Source organism: Alosa pseudoharengus, unplaced genomic scaffold (assembly GCF_046254945.1).
Source record: "Alosa pseudoharengus isolate Yale_2024_CS ecotype anadromous, Long Island Sound unplaced genomic scaffold, YU_APseudo_1.1 YU_APseudo_1.1_scf_7, whole genome shotgun sequence".
NCBI classification, from domain to species: Eukaryota; Metazoa; Chordata; class Actinopteri; order Clupeiformes; family Clupeidae; genus Alosa; species Alosa pseudoharengus.
In genome coordinates, this window is record NW_027468859.1 from 18,437,976 (window position 1) to 18,461,839 (window position 23,864).

At 42.9% G+C, this 23,864-nt stretch overlaps 1 protein-coding gene across 1 annotated transcript in view; it reads right to left on the minus strand.

The window, feature by feature from the left end:
• Positions 1–13,307: 13,307 nt before the first annotated feature.
• The window catches only part of nkain2 (sodium/potassium transporting ATPase interacting 2), a 161,700-nt gene continuing 151,143 nt past the window's right edge, over positions 13,308–23,864 (minus strand). The window contains exons 6-7 of the mRNA XM_076272199.1: positions 17,355–17,436; positions 13,308–13,838 (exon numbers count right to left, since the gene is read on the minus strand). Of these exons, the coding sequence (XP_076128314.1) occupies positions 13,829–13,838; positions 17,355–17,436 (92 nt within the window). The 3' untranslated portion in view covers positions 13,308–13,828. The remainder of the gene's footprint in view (positions 13,839–17,354; positions 17,437–23,864) is intronic.

The following is a 23,864-nucleotide window of genomic DNA, read 5'->3' on the forward strand; positions in this document are numbered from 1 at the left end:
TTTTCCTAGTACTTGCTGGTTGATGTCTATTACCGTCTGGCTTGAAATAGAAGCTCATTTAAAAAGTTTGCAAAGGTACCGCGGCATTTGCGTCACTTGCATCACCTTATTTGTAGGCTACCATTAGGTCGGTAATTCCATAGACTGTATGATACTAGGACTAAAGATGATCATAGGACATAGACCTATAAGATATATATATATATATATATATATATATATATATTTTTTTTTTTTTTTTAAATGCATGTAGACACACAAACGGAAGACATGGGATCTTTAAGCTGTCTGTTTACATTTTAATTGAGATCATTAGTAATTAGTAATGAGCAATTATGGTTGGCCTAGTCTGCATACGATTACACTGTAAAAGGGGAAGAAAAAGCTTTAGCAAAAGTTCATAACCAAACTTTCAGAGTCTAGGCCTACATCTCAAAGGAAAGACAGATGAGTAGCATAGCCCAGTGGTTTTCAAAGTGGGGGCCGGGGCGCCCTGGGGGGCTGCGAGGGAGTGCCAGGGGGGCCTCAGCAAGTTGGAAAGAAAAATGGTTGTTATACAATGGCATTATAATAATTTGTCACATATCTGAACATTATATTTCCCATGATAATAACTGGGAATAATAGTAGAGTGATAACTCTCATATAGCAGAAAGCCCCAAATGCAATTTATACACACTGTATGCTCCATCGCGAAGTGCTTGTGGCTAAAATATGTGAAAAACACAATGTGAAAAACACATGTGGCTTTTGCTTTCTCTGTGCACAAGGTAGGCTATGTCAGCTTGAGGTCATTGTCATAGTTCTGTAAACATACAGGGATCTGAACATCAAGTACAGTGGGGAAAATAAGTATTAAACACGTCAACATTTTTTTTCAGTAAGTAGCCTATACTTCCAATGAGGCTATTTGCATTAAATTTTCACCAGACATTAGTATTAACTCAGATAATCTACCCATATGACAAAATCCAAACATTAAAGGAATTATCCGGAATAAAATGCACTTTAGATCGATTTACGGATGATTGGGGGTACATACGTTGAGTTGACATCAAAATCATGTCATTCGGATGTGTTTTGAGAAAGTTCGATTGTACCGTTTTCAGTCACAACTCATAGCCTGGAAGTGAGCGGGGCATTTCAATTGCGCCGCTACAAAACGCTATTTTTATACCTCTTCTACAGTTCCAAACAACATAACACTTACGTGGTAGTGAGTAGATGGTCCCTTAAGCCAAACCGAAGTATCCCGAGGTCTTTATGTGGTCGAATAGAGAGTCCAGAATGAATTTCATCAAGCCAGTACCTTTCTGGAAATGTTGCCATCTTTGCCGCCATCTTCAGGGGAAAGTCCGTAGGAGTCTTATTGCTGAGTGTGTTGTACCATGCTCTGGAAATTCACAATTTCGTCGCCGTTTAAAAAAAAAAAAAAAAAACATAGTCCAGTATTTCTTTCGAAATTGAAATTAAGTTGTATGGACTGGACTATGTTTTTTTTTTTTTTTAAACGGTGACGAAATTGTGAATTTCCAGAGCGTGGTACATTCTGGACTCTCTATTCGACCACATAAAGACCTCGGGATACTTCGGTTTGGCTTTAGGGACCCTCTACTCACTACCACTTAAGTGTTATGTTGTTTGGAACTGTAGAAGAGGTATACAAATAGCGTTTTGTAGCGGCGCAATTGAAATGCCCCGATCACTTCCAGGCTACGAGTTGTGACTGAAAATGGTACAATCGAACTTTCTCAAAACACATCCGAATGACATGATTTTGATGTAGAGTTGGATGTCTCGAGACCGGTCTTGGTCTCGAGACCGGTCTCGAGACCACTTTTACGTGGTCTCGGTCTTGTCACAGTCTCGACCGTCTTTGGTCTTGGTCTTGTCTTGGTCTCGGATCCCTCGGTCTTGTGGTCTCATTGTCTTGGTCTTGCGGTCTCGGGTCGACATAGTGGTCGGGAGATTTGCAACAAATATGTCCATGATACAAAACATAACATTCGATAATGCAACATTAAATTATTTCGCCTTTCACGCCCTTCAAATGCAACCTTTCAAATGTAACCAATCAATGACATACATGTATTTTGTTGTGATTAAGAAACTGGCGTACATCCAATCAAAAGACGCAAGTGTAGCCAGCGCGAAACGTTAGGTTTACGTCGTAGCTGTCAGTCTCAGTCAGACCTAGTAATAATAATGTAATCGAATTCCGCCATCATTCAATTTGCATTCACGGAACATAAAGAAATTTGCGGTCCAGGGGCAAGAAAGAAGCATTCTGCAAAATGCAAGTTTTGCAAAGTCTCTCTCTCTCATCATTGTCATGCAATTGCTATAGCCTACATAGTTTATCTCACCCAGTCTACGAAAACATTTACAGTGAGTGAGCTCACAGTCACACACATTCATGACATGCTCTGTCTCTGCATTGTTCTGTCTGTAGTTGAAATAATACCTTCTTAAATTTAATTTAAACTGGGACTGCACCTCTTACCCCAGCAGGGTTCTCAAGTCTCACGCAATGGGCGTGAGACACACGCAATTCAACAAGTTCACACGCCACACCTTGCATTTCTCACGCAGAAATATTTCTAGGGATGTCAAGGTATCTGCATAATTATTAGAGAAGGCGCAGGGATACGAGAGGATTTCTCGCAGGGTTCAGAACTAGCGCACCACTCACCAGCAAAATCAAAAAAAAATAAATAGCCACCGACATCCAATCAAAAAATAGTAGGCTATTCGTTGTATCCGGGTAAAATTCCAAAATAGCACATCCCCTCCCTACAACCACGTTATGCTTGTGTGGGGTTACACGTTTAAGATTTCAAAACTGCACCAACATTCTTTTTATTCAGAAATTCAACTGTCTGTTATTTGGTAAACCAGCCTACTTTACAGGGTGTGTAAATCAAGCCTTTTCACGAACATTTGGCCTAGCCTACTTTATGGCAAAATTATTTCTTATCTATAAACTAAACTAAACTGTCGGTCATTAAGAAAATCTAATGATTGTGTCGTTATAGCTTTGTGTAAGCCAGACATCAGCAACGTTCATTTTACACGACCAATCACTCTCGTGGCTGCCTGCACTTTTCCTGTCGTCACGTCTGCAACTTTCGCACTCGTTTGTGCTTTTTAGCGCCGTGTTCATCAGGTCCCGGGACACCCATATGAGCCTCCATGGACCATGTCAACAATGAATGAAAATTATCTTATTATTAACAAGTGTTATCAATTTGAGAGAGTATGCTACACATACATTTTTTTCTAAACATACAGGACTGCTGCAGACAATGACCTGCCAACCACCATAATGTATAATGAACTTGCTGTCCTCGGTTTCGGCATGCACATGCTTAGTCTAATGATTCAGTGACAATATAGGCTACTCAAGTGAATAAAGTAATTAGCCTAATAAATAAAATATTTGTCTCACTCAGTACATATAGGCCTACATCTCGTAAATTGGTGAGCCATAGAATATCCCAGCGTCACGATTATTATATTTCAAGATTCCAATCTATCCCACCTAAATATGAAAAGTTATTTCTACTGACATGCTTCCTGGTGACATAAAAAAACAAATGGTTTCCCTTGATAAGGCTGACATAAGAGACATAGGCTATGCATTATACTTTTTTTATAATTAGTGAGTGAGTGCACCCCCCCCCCCAATCTCACTCCAAGCTGAGCTCAAAACTTGAGAACCCTGCCCCAGTATGCTGCTCTTATTCAATTGATGCAAGTTATGGTGTAACACCAGAGACTTTCTAATGTGGAGACGCAGCACTCAAAAAATCCTCCATAGAAATGCATGGGGCTAGTTTGCAACGCCAATATGGCCGTTGTCTACACCTATCCCACCCCTTCCTCGCCAAAATGTCGACATGTGTATACATTGAGCCAATCATGTGGGGTGTGTTGACTACATTGAGCCAATTATGTGCTGTGTTGTGCAGACATTGTGCCAATCATGTGTTGTGAACTCGACACTGGAGCACGGTTGGTGTGGTGAAGCCTTGCGCACGCACATTTCTGCTGAATAGGATGCCCGATGAGTACCCAAAAAGCGTTGCAATATGGCTGCCGAGTGGAGGGACATGCCTAAAAGGACTTTGGTAAAACTAGCTCGCTAGCTGTTTTTTTTTTTGGTCTCGGTCTCGGTCTCGACTTTGTCTTGGTCTTGACTCAGTCTGTCTTGGCCTTGGTCTCGTCTTGGTCTCGGTCTTGATACCCTCTGGTCTTGGTAGTGTCTTGGTCTCGGTTTAGGCGGTCTTGACTACAAGTCTAGTATTCAGGTGTGATTTTGGCCCATTTTAAAAAAAAAACAACAGATAATCTTTTATTGAAGATTCCAGGGGTCCCCCTTGTGAATCCTGATCTTTAGTTAACTTCCAAAACTGTGATTTTGGCCCATTTAAAAAAAAAAAACAACAGATAATCTTTTATTGAAGATTCCAGGGGTCCCCCTTGTGAATCCTGATCTTTAGTTAACTTCCAAAACTGGGATTCAAGGTCAGGGCCTTGATTTCCTTTCTCTGAAACCAATTTAGAGTTTCCTTTGCTGAATGCTTTGGATCATTGTCCTGCTGGAAGGTCCATGTCTCATCCTCATCATCCTGGTGGATGGCAAGATTCTCCCGGAACAAAATGACTCCATTCATCATTCCTTCAACTGTATGAAGTCTGCCAGTACCATGAGATGTAAAACAGCCCCACACCATGATGCCTCCACCTCCAAACCTCACTGGTATTTTTAGGGTGATGCACAGTGCCATTTCTCCTTCAAATATGGTGTGTAGTATGACATCCAAAAGGTTCAATTTTGCTCTCGCCTGACCCGAATACATTCTATCAGTATTTCATAGGCTTGTCCAAATGTTGTGTAGCAAACTTTCAATGAGCTTCGACATGTTTTTTTTTTCAGTAATAGAGTCATGCAGGGAGAGCGCGCATAGAGGTCATGACGGTGGAGTGCATCACGTATGATTTTCTCTGTAACAATTGTTGCCTGCTGCCTCTGAGTCTTTCTGGAGCTTTCTCCGAGTGGTCCCTGGCTCTTGGGCTACTCTTCTGACTATCCTTCTGACTTCCAGGTCAGAAATCTTGCAAGGAGATTCTGTGCATGGCCGGTGCAGTGATGTTCCTTCCACTTGCAGATAATGGCTCCAATACTGCTTACTGGATGATTCTGAAGTTTTGAATTTGCATCTGTAACCAGTTCCATTGATATGTTTTGCAACAATAAGGTTGCAAAGGTCTTGGGAGAGCTCTTTGCTTTTACCCATCATGAAATGTTTCTTGTGTGATACCTTGGTAACGAAAAACCTTTTTATAGCCCATCAATATGTACTAACCCAGCTTATATTAATTTGCACAGATAGGAGGGACAATTACTCTCTAACTACTTATAGATTCCAGCTTGTTCCTTGCCATTCCTTGCCTTTGTGTACTGCTTTTTCTTAGCGTGTTCAATACTTTTTTCCTGTGCCATTCACTTTTTTACTCATAACTCTACTTATGGGCATTAATGTTTGGATTTTTTAATATGTGTGGATTACCTAAGTTAATACTAATGTCTGGTAAAAATTTAATGTGAATAGCCTCAATGGAAGTATACTTACTGAAATAAATGTTGACGTATTCAATACGTATTTTCCCCGCTGTTGGTATTTATTTACACACATCAAAACAAACACAAGTGTTTTTTTTCCAAGTCAAAACACAAAATAGTAATTTCACTGAGACAAAAACAAACAAAAAAATCAGTTTACATCGTGTCTTCTTCCTGGGTCCGGCCACAACGTTTTGTGTGCATCACATGCAATGTCCTGTAGTCCAAGACACCGGGAAAAATATCTTCTGGATTACCGTATCCAAGACTGACATGATGCCTGGTCAATATCCCCACATGCCTCCTCCATTGCCTGTAAAAGCTATGCGTTGATGGGGATGACGGTCATAGACCTTCCAGGCAGAGAAGAACTCTTCAATTAGATTCAAGAATGGAGAGTATGGGGGGAGGTTGAGTACAGTGAAGAGTGGGTGTTCAGTAACTGACCAAAGCAGCCCTATGGAAACTAACATTGTCCCATATGATGACGTATTTGGTCTGCTCTGGTCTCTGAACATTAGTGAGCATGTCATGTAAGGTGTCCAGGAATGTAATAATGTGCAGTGTTATATGGGCCTAGGGTTGCATGATGGTGAACAACATTGATGATGGTGAACAACATTGATGAACAATTTTGACTTATACTGAAGCTGCACACATAGTTATGTTACCACCACGTTGTCCTGGGACTTTGATTATGGCACGGTGTAATGTTCCTGCCATGTCTCCTTGTTTTAGTGAAGTTACTGTAAAACCTGCCTCATCCACAAAAAGCAGCTCATGACCCATGGCATCTGCCTCTAGCTCCATCACTCTCTGGACAAGACAAAACAAATGCAGCACTGCAGGCCCATGCACAGCACTACAGTATGCACTTCCAGATTCAGTACCAATGATAGCTACCTGCACATAGTCATATCGCAGTTGTTTTACACGTTTACTGTTTCTTTCAAAAGGGACTCTGTAGATTTGTTTCAGAATACAGAAATGCTGTGTATATTTTGGAAGGTGGTGTCATCCTCAATTATGCACTGCTATATTTCTTGTAGCCTTATGGAATTATTTGCAATTTGCTTATGTATAGTGCTTAGGCTGATTGCAAAGTGAACTAATGATCTAAAACAGTTTTCAAATTAGACAGTGTGCCAGACAGTAGGCCAGTGGACTAAAGGGCCAAGCCCTCCATGTACTCATTGTAGCCTACTGTCAAGTGCAACATCTTAAAGGCCTACATTGGATCTTTTAGTCTGCAGGCAAAAGCTTTGTCCTTATCCAAGATTGGGGCCCACATTAAGGGGACAGATCAATTCATTTTCCTGGAGTAATGAAATGTTAGTGATTATGCTTGTGTCACAATAGTTGCTTTAGCCAAGACAAGAAAAACATGTCTTCAAGTTCAAACACACATAGCTCCTTGATACTACAGTATCCTGCATGGTAGTGTCCTATGTGCCACATGCAGCGTTATGGTCAAATCTTACAATCTATGACAATGCCTGTCCTTAAAAGAAAGTCAACATTAGAGTTGAAATGTGTACTGCTGAACAAGAAGAATAAATGGAATTTATGTTAGCATGGTTGTCACGTTTGTGAAAAACCAAACCGAACAAATTCTGTTGTGAATACTGACATAATTGTTCGCATGATTTGAGTGCTAATGTGTTAGATCAGTTAAATTGAGCAAGTCTCTATATACACGGGATTGGCAAAGCAACTTCCTGAACAGAAGAAAAGCTATTAATTAGTAACAACACCAGATCAAAGGTATTAGTCATGCTTAGACACCTATCTGTGAAACGCGAACACGGGAATGTGTAAAGCAAAAGACCACGTTCATTATTATTTCTGTAAAATCAAATGATGTTTCACTGGTGGTTTATGCATGTGTGTGTGTGTGTGTGTGTTATTTTGGCTCCCACTGACAATGTGTCATATCACATGGTGGCCAAGTTGAGTCTCACAAACAATGACACACTCAGCTGCCTCCCTGCAGTCTGAAATTTTGGCTGCTTTGTGAAGCATATCACACACACACACACACACACAAAAGGCTCATCAGCAATATTTTGGCAGCAACCAAGTTAAGAGTTAACCTGAATTGATAGTCTTAACTGTTTACCATCTAGGCATACTTTCATTGCAAGTTAAATGCACTTAATTGATTTATTACTGAGCTGATTTACTTGAGATTGTATGTGATTTTAAAGTCTATGATTTCAAAACTGGAAATGATTCCATGACGGATTGAAAGGATTAACCCCCCCCACACACACACACACACACACAAAAGGCTCATCAGCAATATTTTGGCAGCAACCAAGTTAAGAGTTAACCTGAATTGATAGTCTTTCTTCAGAAGTCTCCACTGATGCCTTGTAATTATTTGAAGGGAATTAACCATTTAGACACTATTATACAAACAAAATATTTGCATTGCTTGCATCCCACTGAAAAAAAAAAAAAAACAAGAAAACAGTATACATTACTTACTATATGGGCCTTACTCTCATCAATTCCCTGTATAAAATATTACACAGTGTATAAACACTTAAACTGCCGTATGTATGGTTTCTCTGGCATTCAGCCCAGGCTGAGTGTTTAATGGCAGAAGACATTTATGGAGGGGAAAGCCTGTGTCATCAAAAAGACTCCTGAAAATGTCCCTGATGTCTTCTGCTGCTGCGGCACTTAGCATCGCACATATGTGGGCTGGCTATCAATCAGGTCTGTTGGGAAGGTGCAGGCTTAAAGACCAGAGTCAGGGATCCTTTAAAGGTGCCATGTGTAATGTCTGCCAAAAAATCAATTCATACTCCACATTCCATAAAAGATGGGGGCAGTATACCTCCAGAAAGGGAGTTGGTCTACCCTAGAGTAACAACCGAGACACGTGTATTGCAGTTTGGCTGGCGGTTATGTTGCCCGCATACCGCCTCCCATGGCCGAAACTGGTATTATGACACCTGTCGGGCTGTGGCTAGTAATTTAACAGCTAATTTTGCTAATTCAGGTTGATATCTCATAATTTTTTTACTGACATCATCGCCCTTATTTCTTCTCATTCTTTTGATGCGTGTAGCTCATTTTTTGAATATTTTTACCTCAATTCTTTAACAACATGTAGCCCATAGTCTATGATGTAGCCAGAAAGCCTTTGAGCAACTGTACTGAATACCTTTTAGCTATGGGCATTTCTGTGTCGTCTTCCAGGTGAAAGAATGTGCTGGATAGGCCTACTCTCATCAGACAGCAGTTTGTTTCTCAGTGTGTGTGTGTGTTGCATTTTTGTGTAAACCCTAAACTGACAAGTAAGCTAGCTATGTAAAGATACACACAAGGACAAAAAGACACACACACACCTAATGATATGTAATGCATAGGGGTCATATACTTAACAACTGAGATACCTTTACTGGCTTTACATTGTAGTCAGCATAGTTATATCATTTCCTAACTTTGTGACACCTAATAGCTATCACTGTTGCCATATTACAGTAATAGCTTCTCTCCCTCAGCCAGTCATTGTTCACAGTTTTTCCTAAGGCCCTTGAGCATACAGTATAGGGGGGGGGGATACTGATGAGCTATACTGTAACAATAGTGGGAGGTAGCCATTGATTTCCCTCTCTCTTTAACGCATCCATGGCTTGGGTATTATGCAAAGATGTGACTTATTTTTCAATCGACTCATTGCGAGATCTGATTTCCCTGTGCAGAGAGGGGGCTACATTATCTTCCCTCCTTCCAGAGGGCAAGGCTTTGTCTACAACTGAAAAGTGATAAAAGGCCTCAGAGTTTCAGGGAAGAATGGCATTCATGCTCCGTATATTTAAAAAAAAAAGGGGGGGGGGGTACAAATGAAGCGGCTTAACGTTCAGGCACAAGATAGAGAGAAGAAAACAGAGGAACAGGAAATTGTACATACTGAGCACCTTCCTTTGAATTTCCAAACTCATGGGACACTGCATGTGTGCTATTATCAAAAGCCCTCCATTGTTGTGGAGAGAACTTGAAGGCACATGTGTTTTTTGAGCTATGAGATCTTTTACCAGGAGACACAATGGTTAAGATAAAAGGTTTTCAGATTTACTGCTGTATAGGCCTACACAAATAAAAGAAGCATACCTTCAAATGGTGTTTTCTAGAAACTTGGCAATGCATTTGTTGGATAGTGGATATGATGTTTAACCACTAAGCTGAAGAATGTCTTGAATATAAATTCTCTCCTCAGAAAACTATCCTACTGACTTCCATAAGAAGGGATTTAAATACAGGTCCAACCTGATGCTTGCTATGGTAAATCCTACACCCCCGAGTCATCAATGGTAACACCTACACACCTTGGATGTGTAAACAAACAATGATGTGTCTCGGCTGACCTCTTGTGATCGGATCACGCAAGACATATTTTCAAAACAAGTGTAAAAAGGCCCATCGTTAGCAGGTGTGTGGGCTGTGCTGGCTTCAAATTCAGGCAGATCATCAGAGGTTGTACTGAGGACTCACCTTTTACTGTCACTCATAATGCCGTGTCACTCTGGAGAGAAACACGTTCTTGGTAAGAGCAGGAAGTTTAGAGGAAGGGGATATTGGGAAGGTATATAGGAGAGATGCTCAACAATGATGTCCAACAAACTTGAGAATCAGAGTAGGATTAGAGATTTCCACTGTCTTGTCTTGTTTTTTTTTATTATATGTACAGTCATTTTTGAAAAGTAACAGAAATAGAAAATAGCTAAATCTATTCCAAAAGTAGAAGACGGCACTGAACCCAACCCAGACCACTGTGGCCTTGCGTCAGAACTTTGTGAAGTTCACTTGTGTTGGCATTGCACATGAAAAAAAAAGTAACCCAAACAAAAACCAGACAAAAAGAGCACTGCTGTCATATGTGATTACATACAGCCTACAGTAATTGGAAATTTAGTTCAATACACTATACTGTATATATCCCACAAAGTACTGGACATGGCTACGGTCTCAAGTGTTATTATTTACAAACTGGCATCAGCTCAGAGAAGGGAGAGTGATGGGCAGGAGCAGTTCTGTTGGAACCATAGACTATATATAGAATGCCTCGGTGGCTTCAATTCTATAGAACATAGCTGAATGGAGCCACTCTGTCCTATATACAGTCTATGGTTGGAACTACCCCTCAGTGATGGTTGGTCTCCTGGGAGTAAACTTCATGCAGCAGTAGCACCAGTGTATCAGGACCATTTCCTCTCGTCCTCCACGCTTTTCTCTTCTCTGTCCATCCGTCACCATTTTAATGACCACAGACACAGCAGGGGGGGGAGGCGAGGGGAGAACAGAAAAAAACAAACAAAACAAAAAAACAGGACCGTAGGTTGACATCTCGCGGGTGACTCAGTCGTGGAGAGAAACGATGAGACAAGTTCCCGTGGTGGTGTAATTTGGATGGTGTCCGTCTCTCTGGATGACCTCAGCTTCCACACTAATGAATACCACACACCACTCAACCATAGCAAGGGACTTAGCTAAGCTTCAACATCATAATACCAGGTAAAACTGCAATGAGATAGCACTGTATCATATATAGTATATGTGTATTCCACACTATTCAGATTCAAAGTCAGTTGTATGTAATTCTCTTGTATGCTTCATTTTATTAATGGGTCTCACTGAACCTAAACTGCCTTGGGCTAAACCAGTCGAGCAGTGGAAGGTTCTATAGAACTCTAAATACTCTAATCCCCCCCAGACAAACACATTGAACCCATGAAGGTACGACTGTATGTCTCAAATTCAGTCTCCACCCCCCACATCAGTCTGAAATCTGTCTGAAATCCAATAGAATCTTACTGAGAAAAAGATCTCCCCATAAATCATTTCTCTTGTAGAATTAGTCAGATTTAACAGAATTATTTTTTAAAAAATACTAAAATAGAACAACTAAACATACAGTATTTGCTTTCTCACAGTCTCTGACTTGTAATGGCTCCAAGCCTCTATAAGCTCTGTCATGTTGGTTTATTGTCATGACGTGGATCTAGGCACTCTCTCTCTCTCTCTCTCTGAAGATGCAACCTCTGTACCACTTAAAAATGCTTATGAGTGATGCAATTTGGCGATAGTGCCTTCATTCCACTATGCAAGTGCTTGCTAAACTTGTCTACGCAGCTCCGCAGAGGGCTGCATTAGTGGACCACACACGACAGAGGGATACATATTTAATGGACCATCTCTGGAATAGATGTGTGTATGTGTGTGATTGATTGAGTAAACAAGTCCACAACACCCCTAACACCATTTTTGTGGTTCCCAGCAGGCTGGTCCATATCCAGACGTGGCGAGTTTGGGCTGCATGAACCTCTTGTCATTGAGAGAGAGAGAGAGAGAGAGAGAGAGAGAGAGAGAGAGAGTCGCCATTGGTTAATTTGAGCTCATCATGGCAGATACATAGTACGTTCACAATAAAAAAAAAAAGCCAATAGTTTCACACCACTGAAGAGAAAGGGACAACAATAAATATATTTACTGAGTGGCCCCTGGGATTTCATAGTAGCAGTCTTCAGAGTTAGATGTTCAATAATAGTGCATTATCTTATACTACCTTCCCCTATCTCTCCCATTCATTGAGGGAGGAAGAGGGTCTGTGGCCCAGCTGGGGTCCATGAGCTGTCGACTACACAATGCACAAAGACTTAGTGGCAACATGAGCCCCAAGCTGCACTGTCCTCTCTCCACGCCTCTCACTGTTAGCAAACGTATCTTTACGAGGGGTTTCCTTCCTTGTAACTCTGTACAGTTTCAAAGACAAAAAGAAAAACAAAAAGCCCACTTACACAACATAATAAATTATTAGTCCACTATAAAAAAGAGTAAACACAGCCGCACATGTTAAAAAAGCTTGGAGTTGAAAGTTACAACCGTATTTCTTATTTTTTCCTTTTTTTTGTTACTTTGTTGGGATTTTTTTTGTCAAACGAGACTCTTATAAAAGCACAAAATTCACATAACCTTACAAAGCAACCACAGCTGCCTGTAGGCCAACTGTTATTTCTACCAAGGTTGGGCTATTTCGGGCTCTCACAGATTAAATATGCAACAGATTTGGACACCTCATGCAAACAAATACAGTCGATCTCGATAGTGACTTTGAACAGTTGTCAAAGACGGAAATCTGTGGAGTAAATGGTAACTACATTTTTTGACTGCTGTTGAAAACTCATCAAACCATCCCAGTATCTCAGGGCAGCTTTCAATGTCCACCTGGAACAGTTAGTCTTGGCACTTTCAAGATAAATACATCCACTGTAGAGTACTGTAACAAAAGCTTGGTTGGGAAAGACATTTGTGTGCCCCCACACCTCCCCAGTACAATGGCTCCGATAGATCCAACCGCCATTGCTACGAGTAGCCACCTGTCAATCATGGCATCAACACCATACGTCTGCTTCTCTTCCACCCAGTCTTGCTTGAACTACATTGGATGACTAAAGCCTTAATGGCTGATTATTGAACATTCATTAAAGTGAACAGTATTTATACTCAAGATAACACACTTAGCACTCATTTAGTTCACAATTCTTTCCATACATGGCACATATCCAAAGGTTCCCTTTTTTCTAGCACCCCCCCCCCCCTCTAAAACCCCCCTCCACATATACACGCTCTCGCTCTCTCTCTCTCACACACACACACACACACACTCTAGTTCTCTCTCTCTCTCTCTCTCACACACACACACACACACACATAACTACACCCTCCACTCTCACCCTAACCCCCCTTTTCCAGGTAACATCCAACAAAATGTATCCATGCACTCTCTCCATCCACTCTCTCTGCCATCAGAAAGAACGAGGGGGGGGGGGCATTATATGTAGGTGCAAGGGCCTGCAGTTGCAATCTTGGTCCTCCAGGGGGCGCTGTTGTTCTTGCAGACACTCCTACTCCCCAGTTCAGAAGAGGGACCGGCTCAATGATTAAAGAAAAAATAAAACAGGGCAGGGCAAAAACAAAGGAAATCCAGTGTATGTGTGTTCATTAGCTTTTTTGTCCATTCATGTGTTTGGGTCTTTCAGGTCACAGGTCAAAGTGTCGATGTCCGGCCCTTCCTCAGGTACATTTGTAAGACACTATCAGCATTAAGACATTTAAGAAAGATGACAAAAAAATTGTTGCAACGACAGTTCCTTCTCCTATTTGATTGGTTCATAAGGCAGTGTGTCCTTGCTATTTCGACCTGTGAAAGGAAAGAGACGAGAGCAAAAGTAGATTGTGAGCAAGACCACATTTCACACCAACATTCCCTAATATGCTTAAGAAACATTATAAACCATCTTGTACATCCTACACAGCTGCAATACAAAACGTCTATATCAACTTACTGCCATTGACACTGATCAGAGCTGTGAAGAAACTATCATGCTTTAATAATGGACTCTTTCTGGGATGTGACCCACACATCAGTCAGGCCGACTCTCTCTCTCTCTCTCTTCTCTGTGTGTGAGTGAAGTGAGCTCCACTTCGATTCCGTCTCAGTGATTTGCTCTGCCAAAAGGTCCAATCTGCTAAAACCTGACCTTCAATCTAATAATAGTGTGAGCTATAACATGTCTAGAGTGACTAAGAGATTTAATCCTCGTCGGGGTAAAGTTCTCATCTTGCCTAAATGTTTCCCCTTGGCTCTCTATCACCAGCTATTGTGAAGGACAAGTGAGAGGGAGAGTCTTTACAACATTGTGGGACTTTTCATAGTTTTTGAGAGGAAGCCATATCATAATAGGGTGCAATACAAGATACAATACAGACATGCTGGATGATTATAGAAGAGAGAGCAAGTGTGTGTGTGTGTGTCTGTGTGTGTGTGTGTGTGTGTGTGTGTGTGTGTGTGTGTGTGTGTGTGTGTGTGTGTGTGTGTGTGTGTGTGTACGTGTGCGTGCACACTCTAATGGAGTGGCACAATCCCCTTCACCACTGGAATAATCCACTTCCTTTAATTTGAAATGACATAATCTCCAATCACCCGTGTTTTAATCCGTCTGCTCTCTGCACACAAGGCTGGACTCCTCTCGTGGATCTCGCTCTCAATCTTAACTGTCCCGTGGACAGTCTGCATTTGTCTCCATCCTCATACTTTGTGTTTACATTTGTGTTTGATGTAATACTGTTCGTCAGATGCAATCAACATGATGGCGTTTATCAAAGAGACAATGTGACTCTACTCTGAAACCGTTCATCGTGAGGCCTCCTGGGCCTTCACTTGTCCAACTGACGGCTAAAAAGCTTGTCTTGGCATAGAAACAGTGGTCTTCTTGTACACAGAAGTTCTCTAATCAAGACCCCTCGTACAGAGCCAAAGTCAACTTTTCAAACTGTGAGAGTGTTTAAGATCCCTTTCCAACCTGCAAACAAGATTCACTGAAAACTTTACACCCATTGAGCTGGCTGTGCTCTCTCTCTCCTCTCTTAACTTTTCCTGGCTGCTGCCCCTCCCCTGTTTCTCTGGCACCCGAGTGCGCTCCGTGGCACTAAGAGGGGGGCAGCTAGTGGGCAGCCAGCACGCCAATCTGCGCCCAGATCAGACGGAACACATTGTCCTCTGAATTGGTCCAAGTCTGGCCACGGCCGCCACGCCTCCCTAGCCATTACCTCACCTTTCTTAGCCCACAAAGAGGAGGTGATTTATGGTGAAGAGAGTATTGGATTCTCACCACAAGCAATCCACATGTATCTGCCCATTAATGTCTTTATTTATTAAGGGGAATGCCATTGTGTTTATGTAGGGCAATATGGGATGCTCTTCTCGACTACCCTCTGCCCAAAAGGCTGGCACTACTTCACAGAGCCCCCCCCCCTTTACCACCCTCGCCAAACGCCACTCACATGCCCAGTCAGATCAGCTGTGCCCGGATGTCTCTGGGGAGCGACAGCCCTGTGTGTGTGTGTGTGTGCGTGTGTATGCGTATATGTGTGTGTGTGTGTGTGTGTGTGTGTTTAAGAGTGTGAGTGAGTGTGTGTGTGTGTATGTGTATGTGTAAGTGTGTGTGTGTGTGTGTGTGTGTGTGTGTGTGTGTGTGTGTGTGTGTGTGTGTGTAAGAGTGTGAGTGAGTGTGTGTGTGTGTATGTGTAAGTGTGTGTGTGTGTGTGTGTGTGTGTGTGTGAGAGAGAGAGAGTGTGTGTGTGTGTGTGTTAGGGGTGAGGTTGTGCCCAGACTAGTCTTGCCCATCACCACAGGCTCCTTGCTCGGTGCCTGGTAATTGGCACAGACTGGGAGGTTGTAGCCACCCTGCCGGGCATTTACATACATGATCAGCCTGGACTCTTGTCGCCTCGCGGAGGGAGGGCGATAGGACTCTCTGGAGGTGACTTTGGGTGAAGTCGGAGGAATGCCTGACGCACTGTGGGCAGTCTCCTGGGAGATCGGCTAATGATCTCCGCTAGCTAGCTCCCTCCTCACCACACAGCCACAGAGCTCAATTAAAGCAGCAATATAAACAAATGCCAGGGGGAGAGGAGCTGTTGGAATGGGCCAGATATTTTAGTCAGCTAAAAGAGCCCATGATATAACACCTGCTGAAATGACCCAGCCTAGCCTGGTATTAACTATGGGGATTTTACTCAGCTAAATGACAGCTTTGACAGATGAATGAAGTGGTGCATCACAACATTTTAACAGAAGGAATAGAGGCAGCCGTTCAAACTATGGAATTTTTCAGCATAATTTGAACAGAGACACACTTGACTAATGTGCACATTGAATGACTGGTTTCACAGAATGCAGTTAGATATCACTCAGATTAATGTGAACTAAAACATACCATTTCATCCATACTAACTCTCTCTCTCCACCCCCCCCTCTCTGTCTATATGTCTTGTATGAGCTACTGTATTGGACTTTTCTGTATACTCAAACCTGGGAGAGAAGAACTATGAATCACTGGATACAGTCAGATATGATTCAAATGACTCGACTAACACAAACTATTCATCCATACTAACTCCTCTCTCTCTCTCTCTCTCTCTCTATGAACTACTGTACTGGACTCTGTGTGCTGTACACTGTGAGCTGAGAGAGCAGAACTATCTCCAGTCCATCAGTGTCAATAAGAGGGGAAATCCTCCTAACCCCTCTGTGTGAGTGCGCCGCAGCTCCTGCCTGGGTGCACTCGAGCGCGTCCCCCTCCTACAACTTCTAAAGCCGGCGGCCTCCTCGGAGCATACGCTTGCCTTCTTCTCCTCCTGTTGACCCAGGTTATTATCCAGCCTGTGTTGACTGTGATATCATTTTTCCCTGGGATTTCACACACACACACACATGCACGCACGCAAGCACGCGCGCACACACACACACACACACATTCTCTTCATCTTCTCATTCTTTCTGGAGTCCTGGGAAGAGTATTCCTTCTGTGTCTTGCTCTCGTCTGACTACACTCTCTCTGAATGCGCTGCAGGATACTACGATCCATCCAATTTGTGTCGGAGGAGGTAAACACAGAAGGGTGTGTGTGTGTGTGTGTGTGTGGTTTGGACTGGGAGTGCTCCACAAAGGCTTTGACTGGTTACAACAACAACAGCAGCATTAACTGCAGCAGTGAGTGCAAGGCCAGAGACTGGTGTCTGGCAGGATGGAGGCCTGTGTGTGTGTGAGTGTGTGTGTGTGTGAGTGTGTGAGTGTGAGTGTGTGTGTGTGTGTGTGTGTGTGTGTGTGTGGCCAGAGACTGGTGTGTGTGGCAGGCAGGAGGCATCCACTCACATGTACATCGGTTGTAGTTGCAAATGCGATGTCTTCTGAGGGCCCTGATATCCGTAGGAGTCGAAGCCGCCTATAAAGTCAACTGCAAGAGAGAAAGAGAGAGAAAGAGAAAGAGAGAGGGAAACAGAAAGAGAAATAGAGAGAAAGGGAAAGATAGAGAGAAAGAAAAAGAGAGAGAGTGAGAGATAAAGGAAGGGCAGAGTAGAGAGTGGAAGTAGGGAGAAGCACAGAAGGGAGACAATTTGATCACTGCATCCAATCAGGTCGTGCTGTTCATCTACAACGTGTCTGTGTTTGTGAGTGAGTTTGTATGTATGTGTGTGTGTGTGTGTGTGTGTGTGTGTGTGTGTGTGTGTGTGTGTGTGTGTGTGTGTGTGTGTGTGTGTTTGAGAATGCTTGTGTGTGTGTGGAGATGGCAGTGGAGATGGCAGTGAGCCTACATCAGAGTGATAATCCCGAACAGTGGATGATCAGTCGCCGGGACCGACTACAGGGAACTGGGCTGGGTGTGATATCCACCCTCACTCTCCAACACACACACACACACACACACACACACACACACACACACACACACACACTCTCTCTTTTCCACGCTGGATTAGCAAGCGGGGGTAAAATAACAAGCTGGACAGGATTAGCCGGCGACCCCACAGGCCAACGGGTTTGAAGCCGCAGCGGGTCCAGGTCTATCTGGACCGGACCACAAAGCACCGGGGGGAGTGCGGCGATAACGATCCCATGTTGGCCAGAGCCAGAGCCTGTTTCTCCGACAAACGAACACGGGGAGATAAGCCCTCGGAATTAGACTGATGAGCTTTTCCACAGCCCAAATCAAAGGAGCCAGACGAAGAGAGAGAGAGAAGAAAAGAAAAAGAGAGAATACAGAGAGAGGGAGAGAGAAGAGGGAGAGAGAGAGAGAGGGAGGTGACCAAAGAAATAAGAGAACAGAAGTAAGATTTAAAGTTATTAGCTTTCTAACGACAGATTTTGGGAGAGGTGCTGTCCACCCTCCTCCTCCTCTTCATCCTCTTCCTCCTTAAATCCCTAAATCCCCACAGATCTCTCTCGGTGCCTCTGTCTCTGGGGCTCCTGTTCCATCTTATCAGGGCGGCGGCAGAGGTCAGCTTAGGCATGCTGTGGTCAGCCAAGCAGATCTACTGCTGCAGCGCGAGTGTGGACAAAAGGGGGGGGGGCTCCTTAAAAAAAAAAAAAAAAAAAAATCGACCGTGAATATGATAATTAGCCTTCCACCAATGGCCTGCTTCCTCATCTGTGAAATAAAATCAATATAAACCACAGTGGATATACGAATGCACGGAGATTTAAACTGCGCCCCCCCCCCCCCCCCCAAAGGGCTAGGCTACAGGCCGCCTGGAATGTTGACTGTGTATTACAACAAATATTTAAATGTGCTCCCTGCATTATGAAACTGTCCTCATCATTATACAGCTATGAACCACATATGCATCGTGAAATATAACACTAAAGGGGAAAATGCATATGAACGACCTTCTGTAGGCGCTGTGAACTGTATGAACTTATCCACAGGCTACATTGCTAATGCCAGACAGCCATTATGTTTGCAGTACAAATGCTCTTTTTAAAATATCTCCTGCTTTTGATATGGCAAATACTCTCTAAAAGGTCCTAATGGCTTAATACCTCCTGGCTATACATGTATGCTTAATTAATGAAAAAATGATATTCAGTTGTGGAAGACTAAAACAAATCCTGGCTGTATGGGTTTGTGACAAAATATGCTTACTGGAAATGCCACTAGAGCTCACTGGAATACTGCATACCCCCCCCCCCCCACACACACACACACACACACACAAAGCACATTGATTTAGTCTTTTAAGCAGCCAATTCTTTGTTCAAGTGTGTGTTTTTGGTGGAGGCGTGGTAGTGATAGGAGATATAACACAACAGGAGCGTCTTTTACACTCCCCTCTGTGCTGGTTCAACATTCCGCTTGCTCGCCAAATGATGAGTTCAACAAATATCATCAGAGATGGAAGAGAGAGGAAAGCTCATCAGTTTCCGCATGTCGGCACTCTGCTGTCTGAGTCTGATTGCAATTGTCCCATACACAGGGACACAATGACTACGACCTCATTTTCTTGTTATGAATGCAGAAAGCACCGCCCCCCCCCCTCTTTCTCTCTCTGTCTCACTCCCTGTATCAGTCATCCTCTGCTTACTCTATCATGGCGGCGGTGTGTGTGTGTGTGTGTGGGGGGGATGCTTCTTCACCACCTCTCTCTCTTTCCCTCTCATTCTCTTGTTCTCTTGTTCCCTCTCCACTTTAAGAAGCTAAAAATCGTTTTAAATACCATCCTTTTTTTTTTTTTTTAAATGCCCCCCCTGGAACATTACCCTTGATAGTAGCTGTAATTATGGCGCGAGGGCGTTGATTGGCTCGGGCTGTTCATTACCTTGGCTGAGGTGCTTCATGTACTATATTAATTAGAACTTTAATAGCTGCTGCAGCCCCCAGATTAGTGTTCCCTCATGCCTAAGGGATCAAACCATCAATATCGCTCTCATTCGTCCGACTTGGGATGGGGATGAGGTTGGGGGTTGTTAGGGGTTGTGTGTGTGTGTGTGTGTGTGTGGGGGGGGGGGTCTTGTTGTTGTATGCTGAATGTTTGACAATGTTATTCCTGCGTGTTTGGCCAAATTAAGAGACGCCGGCCGTGTCTCAGGCGATGTTTCATTTGCGAAGGGGAATCAAAGTTTTCCGATACGCCGGTGACGCCGTTAATCACTTCCGCTGCCAGCAGGCAACAGCTTCATTTGCAAGCTCTCTGTACAGGTGTAGAGGAGAGTTCTTAGGAGAGTAGTGGTGTGGGGAGGGGGAGGTGAGTGGGGGAGGCAATGAGTAAAGCAAGTGATTTAGGGTCGGGACAAGAAAGTTAAAAGACAGGCAAGGAGGTAGACGTGTTGTTGCTGGTACATACAGTATCAATTATACGTTTGTATAAGTGTATGGTTGCTGCTGTCTAGCCAGATACTCTATGAACATTACTGTTTATCTGTCACATGAGAGACTGTGGTTGGGGGTGGGAGATATAGTTCAGTTCAATTTAAACTTCAGTTAGCAGATAAGAATAAGGAAAATGTCTGCATAAACTCCCAAAAGACAGTTTCAGACAGTTACAGAAATTAATGAGCATGACCCCAGCTTTAACAATACACTAGCTGGTGATTGAACTGGCAAGGATGTTGATAAGTTTTTGATAGAATTTTTCAAATCTGAGACCTTGATGGTCCTCCATTGCTAGTGGCCTTGACTAAAACAGCAATCTTCCTTAGTTGCCTCCCTACTACAGTGTCCTTGAAATGTGTTCCTGAAAGAGGAACTATCAAACTCCCTAACAATATTTAAAGGACAACTCTGGTCCAAAATGCAGCTGCTCGCACACTCACTAGAACTAAAAAATATGAACATAGTTCATAGTTAAAAGTCGCATCGACTTCAAAATACTACTTCTAACATACAAAACCATTAATGACCAGGCACCAGAATATATTAAAGATCTCCTAGTCCCATATAACCCACCCAGACCGCTACGATCACAGAATACTGGCCTTCTTGTAATTCCAAGAATCTCAAAAACTAAGGTAGGTGGCAGAGCTTTCAGCTATCGTGCAACCCTCCTCTGGAATAATCTCCCTTCCCCAATTCGACTAGCAGACACCCTCCCTATTTTTAAGTCTAGACTTAAAACATACCTCTTTACTGCCTCCCATAGTTAGGTATGGTGCGGTGTGGAACTTCACCCACCTCAGGGATTTTTGGAATGGACCACCCTGCTGAGTCCTTGTGTGACTGGCACCTCAGTCACACGTGCGATGGTGGTCACTGACCATACCTGTGCTGGTGTCTACTACCCCTCACCATGCCTTAGTTATGCTGCTATAGCATAGTGCTGTCATGGACTTTTCATGTGCCATGCCGTACAACCCCCCCCCTCCTCTCTCCCCTTCTTTCTCTCTCTCAACTCTCCCTCTCTTGCCTATTCTCACTATGGTATACTGTAACAATATATAGTACCACTGATTACTTATTGGCATTAACCATTTGGATTTTCAGCAATACTAACCCACTCTACATCTCTCTTTCTTCCCCCTTACTGTACCTCACTTGTGAGGTATATCATCACCAGTCATCAACCATCCGTGTGCTTGGCCCTCCTCTCACCCATCTCACCTAAAGTCCCATCCTCGACTGCCCTATAACTGTCCCCCTATCTGGATTCCTGGCCCGTACCGCCCCATCACCTGCCTATGACAACTGCCCGGATTCCTGGCCCGTCTGCCGACCCACCACATGCCCTTTGACAACTCCCTTCTCCTAGACAATTCCAACACTGGACTAACTAAAGATCAGAAATTGTGACATTATGATATGCGATAGACTGCTTTTGGTCTCGTTTTCCTGCATCGATACTCCTGCAGCAGATTTGCTAAAAACTGGAAAATTTTTTGAAAACTGTTTTGTAGTAAATCTACAATGATGAATTATTGAAAATTATGACTACCTTGTGGTATGGTATTCTTTGGAGGACTAATTGTGGGACTTAGAGTATCACCATGTGTGCAATATTGGAAGTATCATTGTAAAATAAAATATGCACTGTGGATCCTGCATGTATATTTTTCAAGGGGTTAAATAAAGATTTGCTTTTATCTTTCAACTCACAGACGGGCGCTTTTGACTTTTGCAGTAATGAAAATGCCTAATGGTATACTGAAGTGGAACATCCACTTCATTAGAACACAACATTCCGTCTTAACCCAAATGATCTCAGAAGAGATTAAATAAGTAAACATTGGGATTCCATAGTGAATGTACATATACATGATGTCTATACTGTACATGTCCCTGCCTGAACTACTATTTGGCATAGTCCGATATTAAAATCTGTGGTTTGTGGTAAGAGCCTCATTTCCCAGTTCACAGAGCACTCTTCAGGGTGAGTACTATTGCTCTTTGTAGTACTGGTGCTGTCCTTAGCTGGATAAAGGGGGATTCTGTGAAGTAGTCACCCTGTCATTCTACACAGAATAGACAGAACGGGCATAGTCTCGAGCGTTATGGCTCTACCGGGCTTCTCTGAAACTCTATTCAGATGTTAATTACTCCACTTGGGTGTTAAGTTAAGTACTCTATTGGGACTATTGGGCCCTATCGATCAGCCATTTTCGCGTGCGCACAAACGGGCCTACTTCAACAATCTCCATTAAGATTCTTTCCAGCATAACTTATTGTCAGTGTAAGGGCTGAGCTACACCAGGCGCGTAACTGAAGCGTTAGCTTCCATTATAATCAATGTAAGTAGCTACAACAGACGTGACAGTGGGGCGTACGTTCGGAAAAAATAGACCATTCATCTAAAATGGATTTTACGCGTTGCGAACGGAGCGCTTCAGTTACGCGCCTGGTGTAGCTCATACCTAATTTTATTGGACTGTGGCATCATGTGGTTTTTTGGTTTCCGTCTGAAGATTTCTTTTCTCTCCACAGACTCAGGTTACGGGCAACACCCAACTGGACATGGGCATGGAGTGGCTGTCATTCCTGAGAGCTTCTAAATAGATGAAAGCCAAACCAGTCCAGCCACTGCCTAACTAGGGGAAGGAGAGAGAGCATGCAGTAGAGGAAGAGCAGTGGAGAGAGCTGTGAGAGAACACTGACGCTGACACTAACTCATAGACAGTGAGAGATGATGAGGCAGGTTAGACTGTGGTACATGTGTGTGGTGATTGTGGTGAGTTTGGGGAGTCTAGAGTGTTCTGATTACAACGAGCCACTCATGGCCATGAAGGATGGCGACATCATCATCGGGGGACTCTTCCCAGTGCACGAGAGTGTTAACATTAGGGAAGGTGAGGATGGAAAGCCTTCTAAACTAAACTGCACCAGGTGAGCAACAAGTCATACTAACACTAATAACACTACTATTACTACTAATATCAGCTCGTTAAGACCTAATAATACTACTAGACGTTTTTTTTACCCTCACTAAAATGGAGGTGATGGTGACAAGGTTGTAAAAACCGGTTGGCTAGTAAACATTTTAGGACCAAAGATCTGTTTGGCCCATGAAGCTCGACTTCACAACCGACCTCAGCCCACCTCAGGCATACTTTTTATTTTTTCCACATTGAAGTATAATGGATTGAAATATAATAAATGTGATGGGGTGGTATATGACCGGGTAGTACATTTCATGATAAAATGGCTCTAGTAATCCAATAATAGTCAAGTTATTGACTTAACCTACATGCTTTCAATGAGAAATGTAATTTGCTTATTTTGCAAATTATTAATTTGCAATGATAGTGTTTCTACTGTTCTTGGGTACTCTACAGGCAGACATTATTAAAAATATTTTGCTATTTGCAGTATGCTATTTCCAGACAAGTAAATGTGATGGGGTGGCAAATAAAATCAAGACACTCAAAAAAATCCTTAAATGTTAACGAAAGAAACATGAA